At 35.3% G+C, this 20,590-nt stretch overlaps 1 protein-coding gene across 4 annotated transcripts in view; it reads right to left on the bottom strand.

Moving 5' to 3' along the window:
• The window catches only part of LOC306669957 (bifunctional heparan sulfate N-deacetylase/N-sulfotransferase 3), a 190,430-nt gene that overhangs the window by 12,878 nt on the left and 156,962 nt on the right, over positions 1 to 20,590 (bottom strand). For all 4 annotated transcript variants that reach the window (XM_079154208.1, XM_079154207.1, XM_079154209.1 and 1 more), the window contains 3 exons: positions 8,028 to 8,151; positions 4,086 to 4,260; positions 1,150 to 1,320 (listed from right to left, as the gene is read on the bottom strand). In XM_079154208.1, coding sequence (XP_079010334.1) covers positions 1,150 to 1,320; positions 4,086 to 4,260; positions 8,028 to 8,151 — 470 coding nt within the window. The remainder of the gene's footprint in view (positions 1 to 1,149; positions 1,321 to 4,085; positions 4,261 to 8,027; positions 8,152 to 20,590) is intronic.

The following is a 20,590-nucleotide window of genomic DNA, read 5'->3' on the forward strand; positions in this document are numbered from 1 at the left end:
AAACCCAATTGTGGGGACCAAGGGAGCTTAGAAATTTAACTACAAAATCACAAATATAAGCCAAATTTTTTACAAAGGTGATTATTTCATCATTGATGTTGGAAAGGAACACTGTGGAAAAGAAGGATGTTCGTAATAAGCCCATTTGTAGTAAGAAAGAAGACCTGTCATTCATTAGTAATTCTATTGAGGAGTATAGCAATGTAAAATCTGAAGAAATACTTTGATAATTCATATGGAAAAGAAGGCAAGAATTCTCAGAGAACCTGGGCATAGATATAGTTCCTCAAAAAACTAAGGGGAAGAATTTGTTAATATGATCAGAGTGGACCCGGCAGGATAAAATGACTAAGGCCAGAATGGAAGGTGACAAAGCCTATAAGGCGACTCTGGCCCATAACTATTTTCCAATATTTCTATCCAGTCTAGATTAGCATTGTTTAATAGAACTTTCTGTGATAGTAAGAATGTGCTATAGCTGTGCTAACATGTGGCTATTGAACATTTGAATGAGGCTAATGCAAATAAAAACTGCAGTTTTAGTTTCATTTAATTTTAATACAAATTGAATTAACTGTAAGTGGTAACAACTATAACATTAGACACTGCAGTTTTAAATACCCAAGTACACACCACTTCTGACATCACACTAGACTGTTTATACGAGCCAAAGGATTTGATTTGGTAACCTAAGTTGATGCCAGGAAAAAAAAAAAAAAAAAAAAAAAAAAAAAAGCAAGGAATGTGAGAAAAGCATAGGACTTCCAAAAAAATCAACAAGGTGGTTCAGAAGCAAAATAATGGCACTTAATTAAGCAAAACAATATTTGCCTTGTTTAGTGAAGAGGCTCCCTTCAAGCTTTATTTATGTCAGAATAAGAATCAGGGATCTAATCAGGAAGCTATTGAAACTCTTTACAATCAGGCAAGGCACCAGAAAATGGAGCAGAGAAAATTACTCTGAAATACTTTCAGAAAATTAAACCGTTTTTATAACTCTGCCTCTATTTTTCTTTGCCACAGTTCATTATTTATAAGTAAGAGGTAAAAATCTAGTAGTTTTAATGAGTAAAATTTTCCTTTATCCTTGAGGCAAAGTCATCGACTTAATGAGATTGTTACATGATGTAAATCTTTATTGCTCCATACCTGAAAAGGGGGGAAATAAACAAGCCATCTCTCAATGTGGCTGGCATACCACCCAGGGACCAAACATCTCTTCTGCAAGGTTTTCAGCTCCATGGGTGCACGGGACCCGGCTGAGATTACTTCGTAGAAGCTAAACTTCAGAGCTGCAGGGTCTTCATGTGATCGCTGATGCTGATGAAAAGGTGGATAATTAAACTAACTTGAACCATAGGCATAAATAATTAAAAACCAATCTTTCTGGCAAGTCCTAAAGCTAAAGGAAAGAGTGCCTCACTGCTGAAGAGTTATTTGTTTTGAAATTAATAAAGGATGAAAATGTTTGCTTGGAGCATCAAAATTTTAAATTATGACACTGATGTGTATATTTTTTAAAGACTTATTTGGTAGAGATTGAATTCTTATTGGGAGGATTCCTTAACCAACTTTTCTGAGTTGTTTCCTTGGTACATGTATTTTATGTGAAAGTAAACTTTTGAAAGCTGCATTATGTCCCCTTTTTAGCCCATAAACAAACCATTCATCATGCTCAGTGAATATCCATAATACATAAGCACTAATTCTGCAAAATAGTTTTTGTTCCTCCTAGTAATGTAGTTTCTAGACCAGGAAAAAAAAAAAAACAATAAAAAACAATATAAAACCTATTGGCTTTTCAAAATGGAGAAAACTACCGAAAACTATGACATGTACAAAATCCACAGACTTTATCATGTTGCCTAGCATCTGAAAACCAAGATTATTTTATCTAGTGGTAACCTTTGCAGTGAATCAGAACCATTTATTGTGCAGAAAATGCAGAAAGCAGCAATCCAAATATGAAAATGTTTCATAATGACTCAGATTCCAGTCCATGGACTAGAGAAAATCACCTTTTCCTTAAGTTGACCAATAAATTCTCAGGTTTAGTGCTGAATTTGTGGATGCTTACCACATCTAGTTGAAAAGCGAATTTGCTTCAATTGGGATTCAAATTACTATACTACAGATTCTACTAGACTTTGTTAAGGTCTGCATTTTACCCCTCTGGAGTGATTTATTTGCAATATTTAGATTGTTTTGTTAGCTTGCAAACTTGAAACCTTCTTTTTCTGTAAATTTCCAATTTTTCAGGGGCTGATTGCCACGATCCAATTTTCTTCTGTCTTTTTGAGCCAATTATGGCTTATTTCCCTTTTCTCCAGATTTTGGGTAGAAAAGCTAAAAGGTGCAAAATCAAATCTGTCAATTTTCAGTATACTTAACTAGGATTCTGTTTTGTATGACTCTGTCCCTGTCACAAAACCTCTCCCAACAAACTGCTTTTGTTAACTGAGGTGTCTTGGTGCCAAGGAACTATGTTCTTCAATTTAATATCATAATTTCAAGGAGTTGGGTGTCTGAAATTATTTCAGTGGAACATTACACCCACCCCTGCCTGGAGAATCTGAGCTATGTGGGTCACTCAGAGCACAGAATTATCTTATATTCAATTCCCTTGCAGAGCTTAAAGAATTTTTGTATACACAATATAACATATTCATCTTAACTTCATAGTTTCTAAGAAGTATAACCCATAGTCTTCTTTGTTAGCCTGGCCTGATAATAATTTCTTTATACATAGTTATGTTTTGCCCCTCTCAGAACACTCCATATTTCAACTTCACCTCAATTTCTCTCCTAATAAATCCTTCACTTCTATAGAGAATGTGCACTGATTCTTCTGGGGTCTGGACATCTCTGCTGCAGTCAGTTAATCAATCTAACTTTTTCCCTATAGTCTTTAAGATGGACTTTATCACAGAAGGTGTCCGTCAGTTCATCACCTATTTCTTTCTAATTTATATTGTTATTTACACATATAGAATTTTTCCAGTTATATGAAAAGCATTCTCATGTATAGCAGCCACATTAACACGTTCAAATCAGTTTTAGAACAATACTTGGCATACAGTTGTCATTAAAATTATTGATCAATGGATGGAAATATAAATAAGAGGAAAGTATTTTTAAATTTAAAAAATGAGCAATGATAACAAAGGATCCTGGAGGCAAGACTGATTTTCTTATATTTCATTTTGAATGCCTTTTATCAGAACTTTCCATTTGGTCATTAAAATATCCCTGGAACAGGTTTCTTCTCTATTATTTTAATGATTTATTAAATAAAAATATATTTTATATACAAGTATTATTACAGTCTGTTTAATTATTTTACAGTAATAATATTTGTGCTGAGTTCTCACCATCATCAGAGAAATAATGACAATGACTATACAAGAAAGAGACTTAGAGTAGGTTTAAACAGATTGGGATTCCAAGGATGAAGAATTCTTATATAAGCTTTGCCACTAAGTTACTTCTAGAGTACAAGCAGTTATTTAAGTTCTTTTGGAGATGGGGAAATAATTTATGCATGCCTAAGGTCTGTTTCTGTATATACAATTCTACTGGAACACAACCATGCTCTTTCATTAACATATCATCTATGGTTGCTTTCAAAATACAATGACAGAGACACACAGAGACCTTATAACACATAAAGCATAAATTTTTTCTATTTATCCTTTTATAAAACATAGATGAATTGAATGAATATTCATGATTTTTAAAATGCATACTTAAAATGCAGAGCTATAGAGGAACTGAGTGTATGGAAATAGATGTATATCTCTACATACTCACATACATGCAAACAGGGTACATATTTTGTCATATTTTAATTTAATTTATTGAATTAACACATTTTATTAAATATATTAATTAAATAAAAAATTAAAAGGTTAACACAGAAAGTTAGTTTCTTTAGGAAAACAAAGGAAAAGTCATCTACTTTTCTGCTGATACCATCCAACTAGCAGATCTTCTCTTTTGTTAATACCTGAGATAGAGGTTATTGCTAAAAACGATATTCCATTATCCACACCCCACTTCTCCCAGTTAGATTTGCTTACTCTTACCTGGTACCAGGAGTATGCTCGGTCTGATGGGTCAATGAGAATGGTGATGATCTTGGCTTTGGGGACCAGGGACGCAGCTCTTTTAGGAGCTTCTTCTGAGTGGAAGTAATTGGCACTTTTCTCAAACAGCAAGTCAGTAGTAACATTAGATGGAACAGGGAAAAAATCCATATACCTACAAAAGGAATATTTTTCTCAAAATAAGATCCTATTTTATACTTATATCCTAGTGACTGACTGAAGATAACAGAGGTGTTCCACATTTTCATTTGTTTCCTAAACAAAAATTTTCCTTAAAGGCATTGTCCTCTAGAATTAGCAAGGGAAATGTCCAAAACACTATAATGCCTTTTGAAAATGTTTTTCTAAAGACATTTTGTTTGCTTAATAGCAAAAAAAAAAAAAAAGGTAACAGATAACAAAAATGTAGACACAGAATGATCAAATAAATGACAAACGATTTAAAATGTATCTAAATGTATTAAATTAAGACTATACAGACAAAAATCAAACTATTCAAACAGAAGGAAAATATGATGAAAGTAGATGATAGACTCAGTTCAAAGATATTTTAAAGGTATTAGAAAAAAACATTTTCTACTTTATCATAATAAAATAATTTTATCTCCACGGGTGTGTTGTGCTGATGTTATATTTAATCATACAGCAGAACATACCTGTTGTAAACATTGTTTATTTGTTTCTGTCATAGAGAGTCATTTACATCTCTCTTTGGAGTAATTACAATGAAAGATTTGAACATATGTATATATTTTCAAATATAAAACCCTATCCAAATTCCCAAGGTTAGAATATGTATTTTATCTTTTATACTCTATTTACTTGCAGCGTTAAAAAGGGATACCTGTAGTCTCAAGCACTAAAATGGAGGATTCTGTGATTCTGCTTCATGTTTTGTATTAAAGGATAAAAGTTGTCAAGTATAATGAACTTAGCAGATGATCATATATATTTCTAAAGCAAAAAGGGACAACTTTTAGAGGAAAAGGGATTCCTCAGAGACTTCCATGGTTTCTTACATTTTATAATAATTGTTTCACTCTCCAGCACCAACCCCTTCAATTCTTAAGCCACCATGACTGTGGGCAAACAAGAAAAGGTAATTCAATAAACACTGAACTGAACAAACATTAACATGCATGGGAGAACTTCTTTTTATAGTGTGTTGTTTTCTTTAGAATGAGATCATGTAAGACTTTCACAGAATTTTCAATGGTGAGATCTCGTAGTTTCACATAAGAACATTTGTGGTGAGATTCCAGTTGTTAAAGCTTTGCAAACTATAGCTGGTTCAACCAAGTGATGTCTTAACATTCAGAGGAGTAAAGAAATTCATTTATGTTTTCTGGAAATTGCATTGGTGGTGATAGGTTATTTCTGGCCTCCTTTCAGAAAGAAAGAGATATACAAAGCTTTTGGGAGAGTTTGATCTGGTATGTCTTCTGGTATACAATCGAGTTACAGAGGATGACACATTTTAGGATATTATTTAGAAGCTTATGCTGGTTGCAGGGGTGTCAAGGTTATCACCAATGAATAGTGGTGTCCTGTTTGATCCAAGTTTGCTTTTGAGAAAGATTCCAAATATCACCAAAAAAAGAGCAGAGGTTTCGAAATTATATAACTTTAAGTTTCTAAAAAATTGTCCTATTTTCTCAGCATTTCATAACTGAAACAATTTAAGTTTTGAAATCCTACGTAGTTCTGGATGTTAGACCTATACTGTGTTGACACTCAAACAGAAGGTAATATATTATCACCTATATGTTCACACTTTCTATAGTAAAATGTTGAAAAAGTGCTATACAGTATTGAAAAAAAGTTTGATCAATAAACAAAAAGAATTCAGGTTCATATTTATAGAATGGTACCTGAATGCTCCCCAAACAGGCTCACTGTTGGAAAATACATATTCAGATTATCCAAAGAATTAGCAAGCACACCAGAATGTTTTAGCAATTTGGGGGTTAGAAGTGAATGCCTGCCTTCCTCAAATTTGCTACTTCTATTAAACATAACACCTTAGCATTTTTTTCAACCTGAAAAAAATGTGTTTTGTTTTTGTTTTGTTTTGTTTGTAATACTCAACATTTATTTCCTATTTATGTTGACTCTGAGTATTTTTACTTGATTTTACTCAAAGCCACATTATGACTTTAGGGGTTCTAAATGTTAACAGGATTGTATAGCTTTCCATGCCCACTCCAACCTTCCACTAACCCTCATATAACTCAAAATAATAATACCAACAGATAAAACATTAAACTTACAAGCATGCATAACTCAAATATTTTTCTGAGAAGGTCTGATTGCAAATCTCAACTATTTTGTTAAAGATAATGCTTTTAATTTTTATTTGCCCTACTTTTTTAGTACCCTAAGCTGTTTGTCAGTTAAAATAGCCCTAGTTTTATCCATTTCTCCAAAAATGCAGGTTCAAGCATCCAATAACTGTGTCTAAGTTAATTCTTTAAATGACCCTGGGACTCTGAGACACACAATCTTCCACACCTTTTGGAACTGATTCTAAAAGGACAGCTAAGTAGTTAATGTTTCATAAAAGAGGTCAGACCAGTTTGACAAATGTAAATATTTGAAATTGTGTGCAAAGCTACATTTAGTGCTATATATTGATATTTTGCAGTTACTATTTATTTGAATTAATTGCCTTTAGTAAATGTATACTTTTGTCAATCAAAATGTTTGTATTTGGGGTAATTTCAGTGAGTTATACTTAAAATCCTTCATTGCTCTTTAGTTTTCTATTTATTTAAGTCCTCTTTTGTAAACAGCTTAAGAGACTTTTTTATTTATATCAGAGTGCCTATACACATTACTAGCTTATGATCAAAGAGGTTTTATTTCATACAATACATAACAACAAAAAATTGATTATTCCCACAGTCAAGTAGCAGCTGAAGTAACTGATGGTTCTCAATTCTCCCTGTTATTATTTAACACCAAACAATCAATACCAAGTTCTCTATAAAGAATTGGCAGTGACATATATAACAATTTTAACATATGTGAATTGTAGTGGGTATTCAAATTTTACTCAATCCATTACTTTACTTTTTCATTCAGACTACCCATAAGCAACACTTTAGGTGGTTGGTACTTACAAAATTGAGATCCCATAATCGGACAAAACAGAGGTTAACATACATGACTCTTCGTGCTAAAATCAATGCAAAACGTTTATGTTTATGCTCTAGAATTATCACATGAATTTCACTCCTTTATATCACTCTCTGTCCAGCATTTGTCTTAGGAGCAAAACCTCTAGATTTTTATTTCATGATTAAAGTGTTACATTGTACCATCCATTTCTACTATGTACTAGTTTCTATGTATCTAAATTTTCACATTTTAACTATTTTCTTCAGATGCCTAATATATTTCCAATTTTAATTCAAAGGTAAAAATATAAATTTCATACATTATTGGTAGAGTTTTTATTGCTTTTATTACTCATGACATATACACACATTTATATTTCTATATACTTATTATTTTGCCTTTTATACTAAAACAAAATAAAAAATGATATTCATGAACCATAGCATCACATAATGAAAAGTGCACAAGAGAAAAATATGAAAATGTTTTCTTAAGAGTACAAAGGAATGAAATTCCTGGGTATCATGCTATTTTTTAATTTCATGTCTGCAATCATCATCACAGAAAATTGATATCAATTGAAGTTACACGTGGGTCTCATGAAGCAATGTCACTCCATATACCAAAATGAGTTTGTTATGAATGATTTCTGTCTTCCTTCATGTTATCTGATCAATTTCCAAGGCACAGAGGGTAACTCTTATTTATGGCTACAAACTTATATGTTTCTAAATATTAGCACTATGTTTATACTGTGAACAGTACATAAACTTTTAGATTTATACTAATAACCCATCTTACCAATCAATCCCCCTGTGGTAGTTATTTCTATTAAAGAACTGTACCTCCTCAAAGGTTTTTGGGCTGGGGGAGTTGCTAAGGATGGAAGGATGCATAACCAGGAACAAAAACAAAGCAGTGGTACCTAAAATGACAAGAGGAATTTAGAAATTAATGTAACAAAAAGACAGTTTCCACTATTACCATTTCAAAGTCATTAATTAATTAAATAATGTAATAATCCAAACAGATTCATTATAATTACTCCTTGGATTAAACTTAATAGATAACCAGCATTGAAAAAGAAACAAGTTCTAAAAACATGGAGATAAAGGGATGTGAGATGCCTTTTTCAGGGATTAATAGATGCAGCTTTCGATTTTAGTTCAGTCACTGATTTAGTCTGTGACACTGGTTTTCAGCTTCTCTTGTTTCAGTTTTCTTAAGTCCTTGTATATTTCATGTGTTTTCTCTGAGGATGAGAGACATAATGGACCTGAAGATATTTTAATCTTAATATAGTGCCATATAAATATAATGTCATTAGTCAATATATCACATTACCAAAATGAATAGTTTGGTTCTCCTACAAAAGTTCTTCCTGAGGTTGATGATAGTTAATTAAACATAATTTGATCTTTTAAGAAGTTTGCATAAACTCGAGTGTTCTTTCATATCTTTCATACTTACAAAAGTAATGTAGCTATTGCTTTACTTGCTAAATTTGAAAAAATTAGTACCATTTCTTATTGACATAACTTAAAATATTAACATTGTATTGAACACAGAATTGCATATCATAGGTGTCCATGTATATTTGCAACAATTGTGAAGCAAGGGTGTGAATTTTTTTAAGTGAGCAATGTCATAAGCTAAAAATTAGTATTTTATTAGTTTAAATTAAGAGGCAAAGAGTGCAGCTTAATCAGATATCTACAAAATAAAGGAAGGCAGGTTGAGTTCAGTTTTTCAAAGATTTAACCATGTACCTACATGTGAGTGTGTTTATAAGATCACAACACAAAAATATTTCTGGACTACATATTCAGTACTTCTAGGAGAAAAATATACTACAGATTCTACTTCTCTATTCTAATGTGGTTTACAGTTTACAAAATCTGGTGGAATACGTTTTGTTAATTGTATTTGAAGTTAATACACAGGAATAGCAATCAGTCATGGCCTTGCAATATTTCTCTCACTTGGAGAAATTACTATTCTAATTTTGCTTTTAATAATGTCACATTGAGGTTTTCAAGATGGCGGACTAGAGGGTGGCTGCATTTCATGTTGCTCCAGGATTCAGGATTCAAAAGAGGAGATATTGAGAGACTTGGGACCAACTCAAAGCAGCCAGGTGAGTCTCTCCCATTGGGGAGGTGTCCTGGATGGGGCGGTCGTCCCAAACGTAGGGAACTTTGTGAAGTAGAGCTGCCCAACAAGACACGCCTCCCCCCGCTGGAGCAGTGAACTCGGACAACTGGGAGCATCATAGAGGAGGCCGCTCAGCACAGCGCTTGGACTCAGAGCAACCACTGGGGCTCTGAGCTGCTGCCCAGAGGAGGAGCTGCGAGGAGAGCTGTTTGGACTCAGAGCAACCGCTCCTGAACACTGGGGCCTGCCTGGAGGAGCGCGGCAGGTTGCTTGGACTGGGAGTGACTGCATCAGAGCTCCAGGCAGCTGCTCAGAGGAGGAGGTGAGTGGTGAGTTGTTTGGACTCAAGTGACCGCTCCTGAACACTGGGGGGCGGCCCGGAGGAGGAGCGTGGTGGGTCACTTGGTCTCGGCGTGGCTGCACCAGAGCTCCGGGCGGCTACCAGAGGAGGCGTGCAGCGGGTTGCCTGGACTCAGAGCGACTGCTCCTGAACACCCGGGGGGCTACCCGGAGGAGGAGGAGGAGGAAAGGGGTGGGTCACTTGGACTCGGAGTGACTGCCCAGGGCTACGGGCGGTTGGCGGGGGGAGGAGGAGGCACGCAGTGAGTTGCTTGGACTCCTAGTGACCGCTCCGGAACACCGGGCGGCTGTCCGGAGGAACAGGCGTGCAGCGGGTCGCTGGGACTCGGAACGATTGTATTGGGCTCCAGGTGGCTGCTCAGGGGGCCACATGGTCAGGCAATTAGGTGCAGAGCAGGGTCCCAGGACCTAGGAGGCTTCTTGGTGGAAGAGCCGCACAGAGACACACTTTGGGGCGGAGCGAAGTTTCCAGGACTGCAGGCAGATTCTCTGAAGAGAGGCAGCCTAAGGAGACTCATCTGCAAAGGGTGAGGCTCCCAGGCCCAGGAGGTAGGTCTGGGCCCCTGGGATCGTTGCAGAGGAAGGCAGCTCAGCCCACGTAGTAGTTGTACATTGAGGGGAACCTCTAGGAGGGGAACTGACCAGTGACACCTCCACACCAGGTGAGTCTTCCCCACCAGGTGAGTCTTCCCACAAGGACGGTAAAACCAGAGACACAGGCCCAAACAGGCCTTGCATCAGCCCGCAGCCTAGTTCCCCTTTGGATGACCATTGGTCAACAAGTGGAGGCACCTCTGCCCACTAACAGGGAATATAACCCACCTGAAGGCCACCACCCCTAGAGAGGCAGCTTCCTTGTGGAGCATCGCACTATCAACTTCCTCCAAGACTTCAGCCTACTGAAGGCTAAGAGGGGATATACTAGAAAACTTCAGGGATATTATAAGTCAATAGAGGAAATCTGCAATATCTCAGCAGTCCACTGATACCTGAGCAACATGAGAAAACAAGGGAAAAAAATGCCCCAAACAAATCCAGATGTTACATCAATAAAACCCAATGACAGCATGGCAGAAGAAATGACAGAAAAGGAGTTCAGAATGTACATAATTAAAATGATCAAGGAAGCAAACGATGAGATGAAAGAGCAAATGCAGGCACTGAATGATGAGATGAAAGAGCAAATGCAGGCATTGAATGATCGCACCAATTGACAGTGAAAAAAGCAAATACAGGAAGCAAAAGATCATTTCAATAAAGAGTTAGAGATATTGAAAAAAAACAAACAGAAATACTTGAAATGAAGGAAACAATAAACCAAATTAAGATAGAAAGCACAACCAATAGGATAGAACACCTGAAAGACAGAACCTCAGACATTGAAGACAAAATATTTAACCTTGAAAACAAAGTTGAACAAACACAGAAGATGGAAAGAAATCATGAACAGAATCTCCAAGAACTATGGGATATCATGAAAAGGACAAATTTAAGAATTATTGGGATTGAGGAAGGCCTAGAGAAACAAACCAAAGGAATGAACAATCTATTCAATGAAATAATATCAGAAAATTTCCCAAATCTGAAGAATGAAATGGAAAATCAAGCTCAAGAGGCTTATAGGATTCCAAATATACAGAATTACAACAGAACCACACCAAGGCACATTATAATGAAAATACCTAACATACAAAATAAAGACAGAATTTTAAAGGCTGTGAGAGAAAAGAATCAAATTACATTCAGGGGGAAACCAATACGGATATCAGCAGATTTTTCAGTCCAGACCCTAAAAGCTGGGCCTGGAACAATATTTATCAAGCCCTGAAAGAAAATGGATGCCAACCAAGAATCTTATACCCAGCAAAATTTACCTTCAAATTTGATGATGAAATAAAATACTTCCATGATAAACTAAAGCTAAAAGAATTTTCAAAAAGAAAGCCAGCATTACAGAATATCTCAGCAAAATATTCCATGAGGAAGAGATGAAAAACAAAGAAGCAAATCAGCAAAGGGAGGAATTATCCTAAAGGAATTGTCAAATAAAGGAGGAAACAAGTTGTGTCAAACAAATAAATAAATAAAATTTAAAAAATGAACCAAATGACTAGGAAACCAAATCATATCTCAATAATAACCCTGAATGTTAATGGCCTGAATTCATCAATCAAAAGACATAGACTGGCAGATTGGATTAAAAAGAAAGATCCAACAATATGTTGCCTACAAGAGACTCACCTCATAGAAAAAGATACCCATAGACTAAAGGTGAAAGGATGGGGAAAAACATACCATGCACATGGACTCAGCAAAAGAGGTGGAGTATCCATCCTCATTTCAGATAATGTGGACTTCAAGCTAAAGTTAGTCAGAAGGGATAAAGAAGGTCATTTCATACTGCTTAAGGGAAGCATAAATCAGCAAGATATAACAATCATAAACATCTATGCCCCAAACAGTGGCTCATCCATGTATGTCAAACAAATCCTTTTCAATTTCAGAAACCAAATAGACCATAACACAATAATACTAGGTGATTTTAACACGCCTCTCACCACTGGACAGATCTTCCAGACAAAAATTGAACAAAGAAACCACAGATCTCAATAACACAATCAATAATTTAGACTTAATGGACATTTATAGAGTATACCATCCAACCAAGAGCGAATACACTTTCTTCTCAGCAGCACATGGATCCTTCTCTAAAATAGATATATTATGCCACAAAGCTAATGTTAGCAAATACAAGAAGATAGAGATACTACCTTGTAATCTCTGAGATCATAATGGATTGAAGTTAGAAATAAATGAAAGAGTAAAAAACAGAAACTACTCCAACACCTGGAGATTAAACAATATGCTATTACATGATGAATGGATAACAAGATATTAGGTGTCCGGAGCCGGCAGGTCACGCGCCCTGCCTTGCCTCAAGGTCATGCGCCTTGGCTCATGGTCACTCACCTTGGCTCATGGTCAGGCACTTTGACTCATGGTCACGCCCCCTGCCTCGCCTCATGCTGAGCTAAGATGGCGCCTGCCAGATGCTGGTGGGACGTGCCATTACCTGTTTACACACCTGTCAGACAATACCAGGTGCATCAGACTACATTGCGTGGTGCTTCATGATTGGACAATTACACTTCCTTATTGGAATTCTGGCGCGAGACTAGTCTTGCCTCCACGCGCTTTACTCTCATTGGTTTCTGTACTTTATATTAACTGTGTTTATTCCCCTAATAAATGAGACTTGATCAGGCTTTTGTCTTGTCTCCATTTCTCGTGTCTCTTGTCTCTCTCAATCCCAGCACCCCCCTCCAGGTACCCGTTGATGTCCTGCAGGCTGGGGCAATTAGGAAGGAAATTAAAAAATTCTGAGAGGTAAATGAGAACAAAGAAACATCATACCAAAATCTCTGGGACACTATGAAAGCAGTACTTAGAGGGAAATTTATTTCATGGAGCACATTTAATAAAAGAAGTAAAACTCAACAAATAAATGACCTAACACTACAGCTCAAAGCCCTAGAAAAAGAAGAACAGAGCAGCACCAAAAGTAGTAGAAGAGAGGAAATAGTTAAACTCAGAGCTGAAATCAATGAAATTGAAACAAAAGAAACAATACAAAAAATTGACAAAATAAATAGTTGGTTCTTCGAAAAAATAAACAAAATTGACAAACCTTTAGCCACACTAACAAAGAGAAGACGAGAGAAAACCCAAATCACTAAAATTTGGAATGAACAAGGAAATATCACAACAGACAGGATTGAAATACAAAACATAATTAGAAGCTATTTTGAAAATCTACACTCCAATAAAATAGAAAATTTGAAGGCATCAACAGGTTTCTAGAGACATATGAATTGCCTAAAGTGAACAAGGAGGACATACACAATTTAAATAGACCAATTTCAAGTAATGAAATAGAAGAAGTCATCAAAAGCCTATCAACATAGAAAAGTCCAGGACCAGATGGGTTCTCAGCCAAGTTCTACAAAACCTTTAAAGAAGAGCTCATTCCAATACTTTTGAAAGTAGTCCATAAAATAGAAGAAGAGAGGAGGGAACCCTCGCAAACTCATTCTATGAAGCCAATATCACCCTGATACCTAAACCAGACAGAGACATATTGAGGAAAGAAAATTTCAGGCCAATATCCTTAATGAACATAGATGCAAAAATTCTCAACAAAATTTTAGCAAATCGCATGCAAAAATATATTAAAAAGATAGTGCACCATGATCAAGTGGGTTTCATCCCAGGGATGCAAGGTTGGTTCAACATCAGGAAATCAATAAATGTAATTCACCATATCAAAAGACTTAAAGTGAAGAATCACATGATTATTTCAATAGATGCAGAAAAAGCATTTGATAAAATACAGCACCCCTTCATTCTCAAAACACTAGAATAAATAGGGATAGTGGGAACATTCCTTAACATTGTTAAGGCCATCTATGCTAAGCCCATGGCTAATATCATTCTAAATGTTGAAAAACTGAAAGCATTTCCCCTAAAAACTGGAACAAGGCAGGGATGTCCTCTTTCACCACTTCTATTCAATATCATCCTTGAAACTCTAGCCAGAGCAATTAGATGGACCAAATAAATTAAAGGGATACGAATAGGAAAAGAAGAACTCAAACTATCCCTATTTGCTGATGATATGATTATATACTTAGAGGAACCAGGAAATTCCACAGAAAACTTTTAGAACTCATAAGTGAATTCAGTAAAGTAGCAGAATATAAGATCAATGCACATAAATCTAATGCATTTTTATACATAAGTGATGAATCTTTGGAAAGAATAATTAGGAAAACTACCCCATTCACAATAGCCTTGAAAAAAATAAAATAATTGGGAATCAATCTCACAAAAGAGGTGAAAGACCTCTACAATGAGAACTATAGAACACTCAAGAAAGAAATTGAAGAACACCTTAGAAGATGGAAAGATCTCCCATGTTCTTGGATAGGAAGAATTAATATTGTCAAAATGGCCATACTACCTAACGTGCTACACAGATTCAATGCAATTCCAATGGTGTATCTTACAGAAATAGAGCAAGCAATTATGAAATTCATCTGGAAGAATAAGAAACCCAGAATAGCTAAAGCAATCCTTAGCAGGAAGAGTGAAACAGGGGGTATTGCAATACCAGATCTTCATGTCTACTACAAAGCAATAGTAACAAAAAGGGCATGGTATTGGTACCAAAATAGAAAGGTAGCTCAATGGTACAGAATAGAGGACATGTACACAAACCCAAATAAATACCATTTTCTCATGCTAGACAAAGGGGCCAAAAATATGCAATGGAGAAAAGATAGCCTCTTCAACAAATGGTGCTGGGAAAATTGGAAATCCATATGCAACAGAATGAAACTAAATCCATATCTCTCACCAGGCATGAAAATAAACTCAAAATGGATTAAGGACCTCGGAATCAGACCAGAGACCCTGCAGATTATAGAAGAAAAAGTAGGTCCAGATCTTCAACATGTTGGCTTAGGACCAGGCTTCCTCAACAGGACTCCCATAGCACAGGAAATAAAAGCTAGAGTCAATAACTGGGATAGATTCAAACTAAAAGGTTTTCTCTCAGCAAAGGAAACTATCAGCAATGAGAAGAAAGAACCTACAGAGTGGGAGAAAATCTTTGCCAATCATACTTCAGATAGAGCACTAATCTCCAGAATCTATAAAGAACACAAAAAACTTTACATCAAGAATAAAAATAATCCAATTGACAATGGGCTAAGGAAATGAATAGACACTTCACAGAAGAAGATCTACAAGCAATCAACAAACATATGGAAAAATGTTCAACATTTCTAGTAATAAGAGAAATGCAAATCAAAACCACCCTAAGATTCCATCTCACCCCAATTAGAATGGCGATTATCAAGAATACGAGCAACAACAGGTGTTGGCGAGGATGTGGGGAGAAAGGTACACTCATACATTGCTGGTGGGGCTGAATATTAGTGCAGCCACTCTGGAAAGCAGTGTGGAGATTCCTTAGAAAACTTGGAATGGAACCACCATTTGACCCAGCTATCCCACTCCTCCGCCTATACCCAAAGGACTTAAAATCAGCATACTACAGAGATACAGGCACATCAATGTTCATAGCAGCTCAATTCACAATAGCCAGATTGTGGAACCAACCTAGATGTCCTTCATTGATGAATGGTTAAAGAAACTGTGGTATATATATATATACATATATATGTGTATATATATATATATACACATATATATGTATATATATACAATGGAATATTACTCAGTCATAAAGAATGATAAAATTATGGCATTTGCAGACAAATGGATGAAATTGGAGAATATCATGATAAGTGAGATAAGCCAATCTCAAAAAACCAAAGGACCAATGATATGGCTAATAAGTGGATGATGACACATAATGGGGGGTTGGAGGGGTTAGTGTTAGGATTAGAGTTAGGGTTAGGGAGCGGGGCATGAATGGAGGAAGGAAGGACTGTATAGAGGGAAAAGAGGGTTGGGAGTGGTGGGGGGAAGGGAAATAATAACAGAATGTATCAAACAACATTACCTTATGTAAATTTATGATTACACAAATGGTATGCCTTTACACCATGTACAAACAGAGAAACAACATGTATCCCATTTGTTTACGATAAAAAAAATAATGTCACATTGCCATGTGCACAAAAGTTTGACTTTCCTTTTTTTTTTTTGCCTTTAAACAGACAATTTTGTCAGTTATACTTCAATACAGCTGAGGGGGATTATACAATGTTCAATTGTTTTTAAAAAAAGATGTGGATCTTTAGAACGATAGACTTTATACAAAAGACAAGAACTAAAGAGCTCAACATTTTCACCATGTTCTTAAGAAGCTTCAAGTATGAGTCTGTCATTTTCTGTATTCCATGTCACAGGATACCCAGCTGGTATCTGCAGCCCAAAAATAGGTCACATTGAAATCCTCTGTGACTTTTATGATTTGGAGGTGGGAGGATTGTAGGTAGGACTGCCAGGGGTAGGGACTGAATCAATTTTAACCCCAAAATTGTTATTTAGAAATAGCCTCATGCCCTTTTTGCTGTCTTTCATGTAAAATACCTGCTGATCTCTCAAAGAACCAGTTTTTATAATCAGATTTAGTTATGGAGAATTTGATTTTACTTTTTATGCTCTTTAGGCATCCTGCATTTCTTTTTTTCTTTTTTTTAAATTTTTTTTAATTTTTACAGACTGCATTTTGATTCATTGTACACAAATGGGGTACATGTTTTCATTTCTATGGATGTGAACGATGTAGATTCACACCATTCATGTAATCAATACATGTCATAGGGTAACGTCTGTCTCATTTCACCATTTTTCATACCCCTCCCCTCATTTCCCTCAATGTTTTGGTAATTTTTACAGCTTGATGACACATCGAAATGTCTTCAAACTTAAGAGAAGCTCTGGGAGTTCTGTGTTCAGTTTCTTTTAGTTTTCATCTTTTTTTTTTTTTTTCGGTGGGGGGGTGGTGAGATAGGGTACCGGGAATTGAACTCCCTGGCCCTCTTTTGTATTTTATTTAGAGACAGAGTCTCACTGAGTTGCTTAACACCTCGCCTTTGCCGAGGCTGACTTTGAACTTGTGATACTCCTGCCTCAGCCTCCTGAGCTCCTGGGATTACACAGACAGTTGGGACCTATCCCAGTGCACCACTACTGTGCCCGACTCATCCAACATTTTTTAAGAGAAGATTTTCAACATTTAAAAAGTGGAAGGGATCATACAGAAAATACTTCTACCTGATGCTTAGAGTCCACAACCAAAAGTTTGCAATATTTGCTTTACTACATATCCATCTATTCAACTCTATCTACCCACCATGCCATCTTACTTTTTTAAATTTTTTATTTTATTTGTTCTAATTAGTTGTACACGGCAGTAGAATGTATTTATACATTTTGATAGATCATGCATACAGTGTAATCTGTTTTCTGATTATGCATATTGCATATCACATCAGTCATGCAGTCACACATGTATATGAGGTAATAATGTCTGTTTCACTCTATCATTCCTTCCCCCATTCCTTCCCCTCTCTTCACTCCCCTCTAACTAATATAAAGTAACTTTATTCTTCACTATCCTCCCACCCTATCGTGATTTAGCTTCCACATATCAGAGAAAACATTTGGCCTTTGGTGTTTTGGGTTTGAATTTTCTTATGTCTCTGACAAGTTTTCTTTAGTATTGGACCTAAATTCTATCATAACTATCAACCAAAAAAATTAAAATTACTATTTTTCAAATAATTAAATATTGTCAAATAAATTAATTGAAACAGGTAGTGTTTCTAGATTACATCTAAGCCAAACAATGAACACTTTATATACAATCACAAATAACTACAGGGGATGAAATATAGAAATCTATGATATATGAAGTAAAAGTACCCTTTACAAGTTTAACTTAAATAGTGATCTTCAATTTTCAGCATGTATTAGATTCACTAGAGGACTTGTTAAAATACAGATAGTAGGGACCTATCCCAGAGTTTCTGGATTGAGTTGTACTATGGTATACCTCAAGAATTTGCATTTCTAACAAGCTCCCTGATGATGCTTAGGCTGCTGGTGTGATGATCACCTTTGATAATCACTGAATTAGAAGAAATGTGAAACAATACACAAAACTTATTGGGGAAAAAAGTTCTATAGTATTTGAAATCGATAGTGAAGTATAAAGAGTATGCTCTTTGTAGTCAGGTAAATCCTAGGGTCAAAAGTTTTATATCTAGTACTTACCAACTCTGTGAACTTGAACAAAATTTGTTTTTTTATTGTAACCAAATGGGATACATGTTGTTTCTCTGTTTGTACATGGAACAAAGGCATACCATTTGTGCAATCATAAATTTACATAGGATAATGTTTGATTCATTCTTGGACAAAAATTTTTTAACCTTTAAGTATCAGTTTTTTGGTTTGTGTACTGGAGAAGAAAATACGTGATCAGGGTCAAGTGAGATAATCTGTGTGGAAATAGTACCCATTTAATGCCATAAGAGAATATTTATAAGGCATGTTAAAACATAAATTCATTGGAATACGATTTAGAATTAAAATAAGAAAATATACTAAATATGCTTTATCTCAATAAAATAGTTGAGACACCATTTAGAAGAAAGCATAAGTCCTTTTAATTAATTAATTATTTGTGGTGTTGGAGATATAACCCAGGGCTAAATGAATGCTCTACAAGCACTCTGACTCTAAACTATACTCTCAGGTCTAAGGTCTTGTTGTTGTTCTCGTTGTTTTCAATGAAAATAATAAATATTTATAAAGATAAAGATAAAAAGTACAAATATTATAATATGAAAATAAACATTAATTATTTTCTGAAATGTTTTAGAAAAACATTCTTTTCTGATTTTTATTTTTAAGAATTACTGTTTTTTTTTAACAGTTTCATAACCAGCATCAATTAGAAAAACAGAAAAAAGATGAATATAATGTAATTATTTTGCATAGTCAATAAAAGGTAATCTATCAGTGGTCAAAAAAATAGATCCATGGTTTTTGAATTCCATCTTTATCCACACGTATTTTTAAGACTGGATAAACTGTTTTGTACATATGTTTTGTCAATATTAAATCAACTACGTAACGATAGACATACACATTTTTAAAAAAAACTATGTACCTTTAGTTTTTATTTTTTGTCACTTATAAAACACTAAAAAATATTTGACTATCCAGATAACTAAATCTATACAAAATTATCTAGGAAAATACTTCTGACAAAACTAAAGTTAAAAATAAGGTTATTTAGTGTGGTGCAAGCCTGTGACTCCAGCAGCTGAAGGAGGACTATGCAAATTCCAGTTGAGCCTCAGGAACTTAGCAAGACCTTCAGCAATTTAGCAAGACCCTGTCTCAAAATAAAAAAATAAAAAGGACTGGGAATGTAGCACAATGGTAAAATGATAAAGAAACCCTAGGTTCAATCTCTGGTAGCATACACACACACACACACACACACACACACACACACACACAGAGGTGTGGGAAAAGAAAGCTATTTAGTTCTTATGGAACTGATTAGAGGAAATCCTTTTGTCTAATTAAAATATTCAGTTCCAAACACGGTTGATGGATATAGATAGCATAGATGAATCTTAAAAGTATCATGCTAAATGAAAGAAGTTAAACACAAAAGGCTGTATAAACTGTATAGTTCCATTTATATGGAATTCTAAGAAAGGTAAAACTACAGTCATAGAAAGTGGTTGCCAAGGAATGGGATAACTGGGTCAAAAGGTGGGTTCATTCCAAGTTTTCTGAGGAATCTCCACACTGCTTTCTAGAGTGGCTGCACCAATTTGCAACTCCACCAGCAATATAAAAGTGTGCCTTTTTCCCCACATCCATGCCAGTATCTATTATTGTTTGTGTTCTTGATAACAGCCATACTAATTGGAGTAGGATGAAATCTTAGAGTTGTTTTAATTTGCATTTGGAACCACATTTTGACCCAGTTAACCCACTCCTCGGTTTATACCCAAAGGACTTAAAATTATGTAGCCACATCAATGTTTATAGTGGCTCAATTCACAGTAGCTAGATTATGAAACCAACCTAGATGCCCTTCAACAGATAAATGGATAAAGAAACTGTGCTATATATACAGAGTGGAATATTATTCAGTCATAAAGAAGAATAATATTATGGCATTTGCAGAGAAATGGAGGGAATTGGAGAATATCATGCTAAGTGAAATAAGCCAATCCCAAAATACCAAAAGTCAAATGTTTTCCCTGATAAGTGAATGATGATATATA

This window comes from Sciurus vulgaris (assembly GCF_902686455.1).
Source record: "Sciurus vulgaris genome assembly, chromosome: 9".
Taxonomy (NCBI): Eukaryota; Metazoa; Chordata; class Mammalia; order Rodentia; family Sciuridae; genus Sciurus; species Sciurus vulgaris.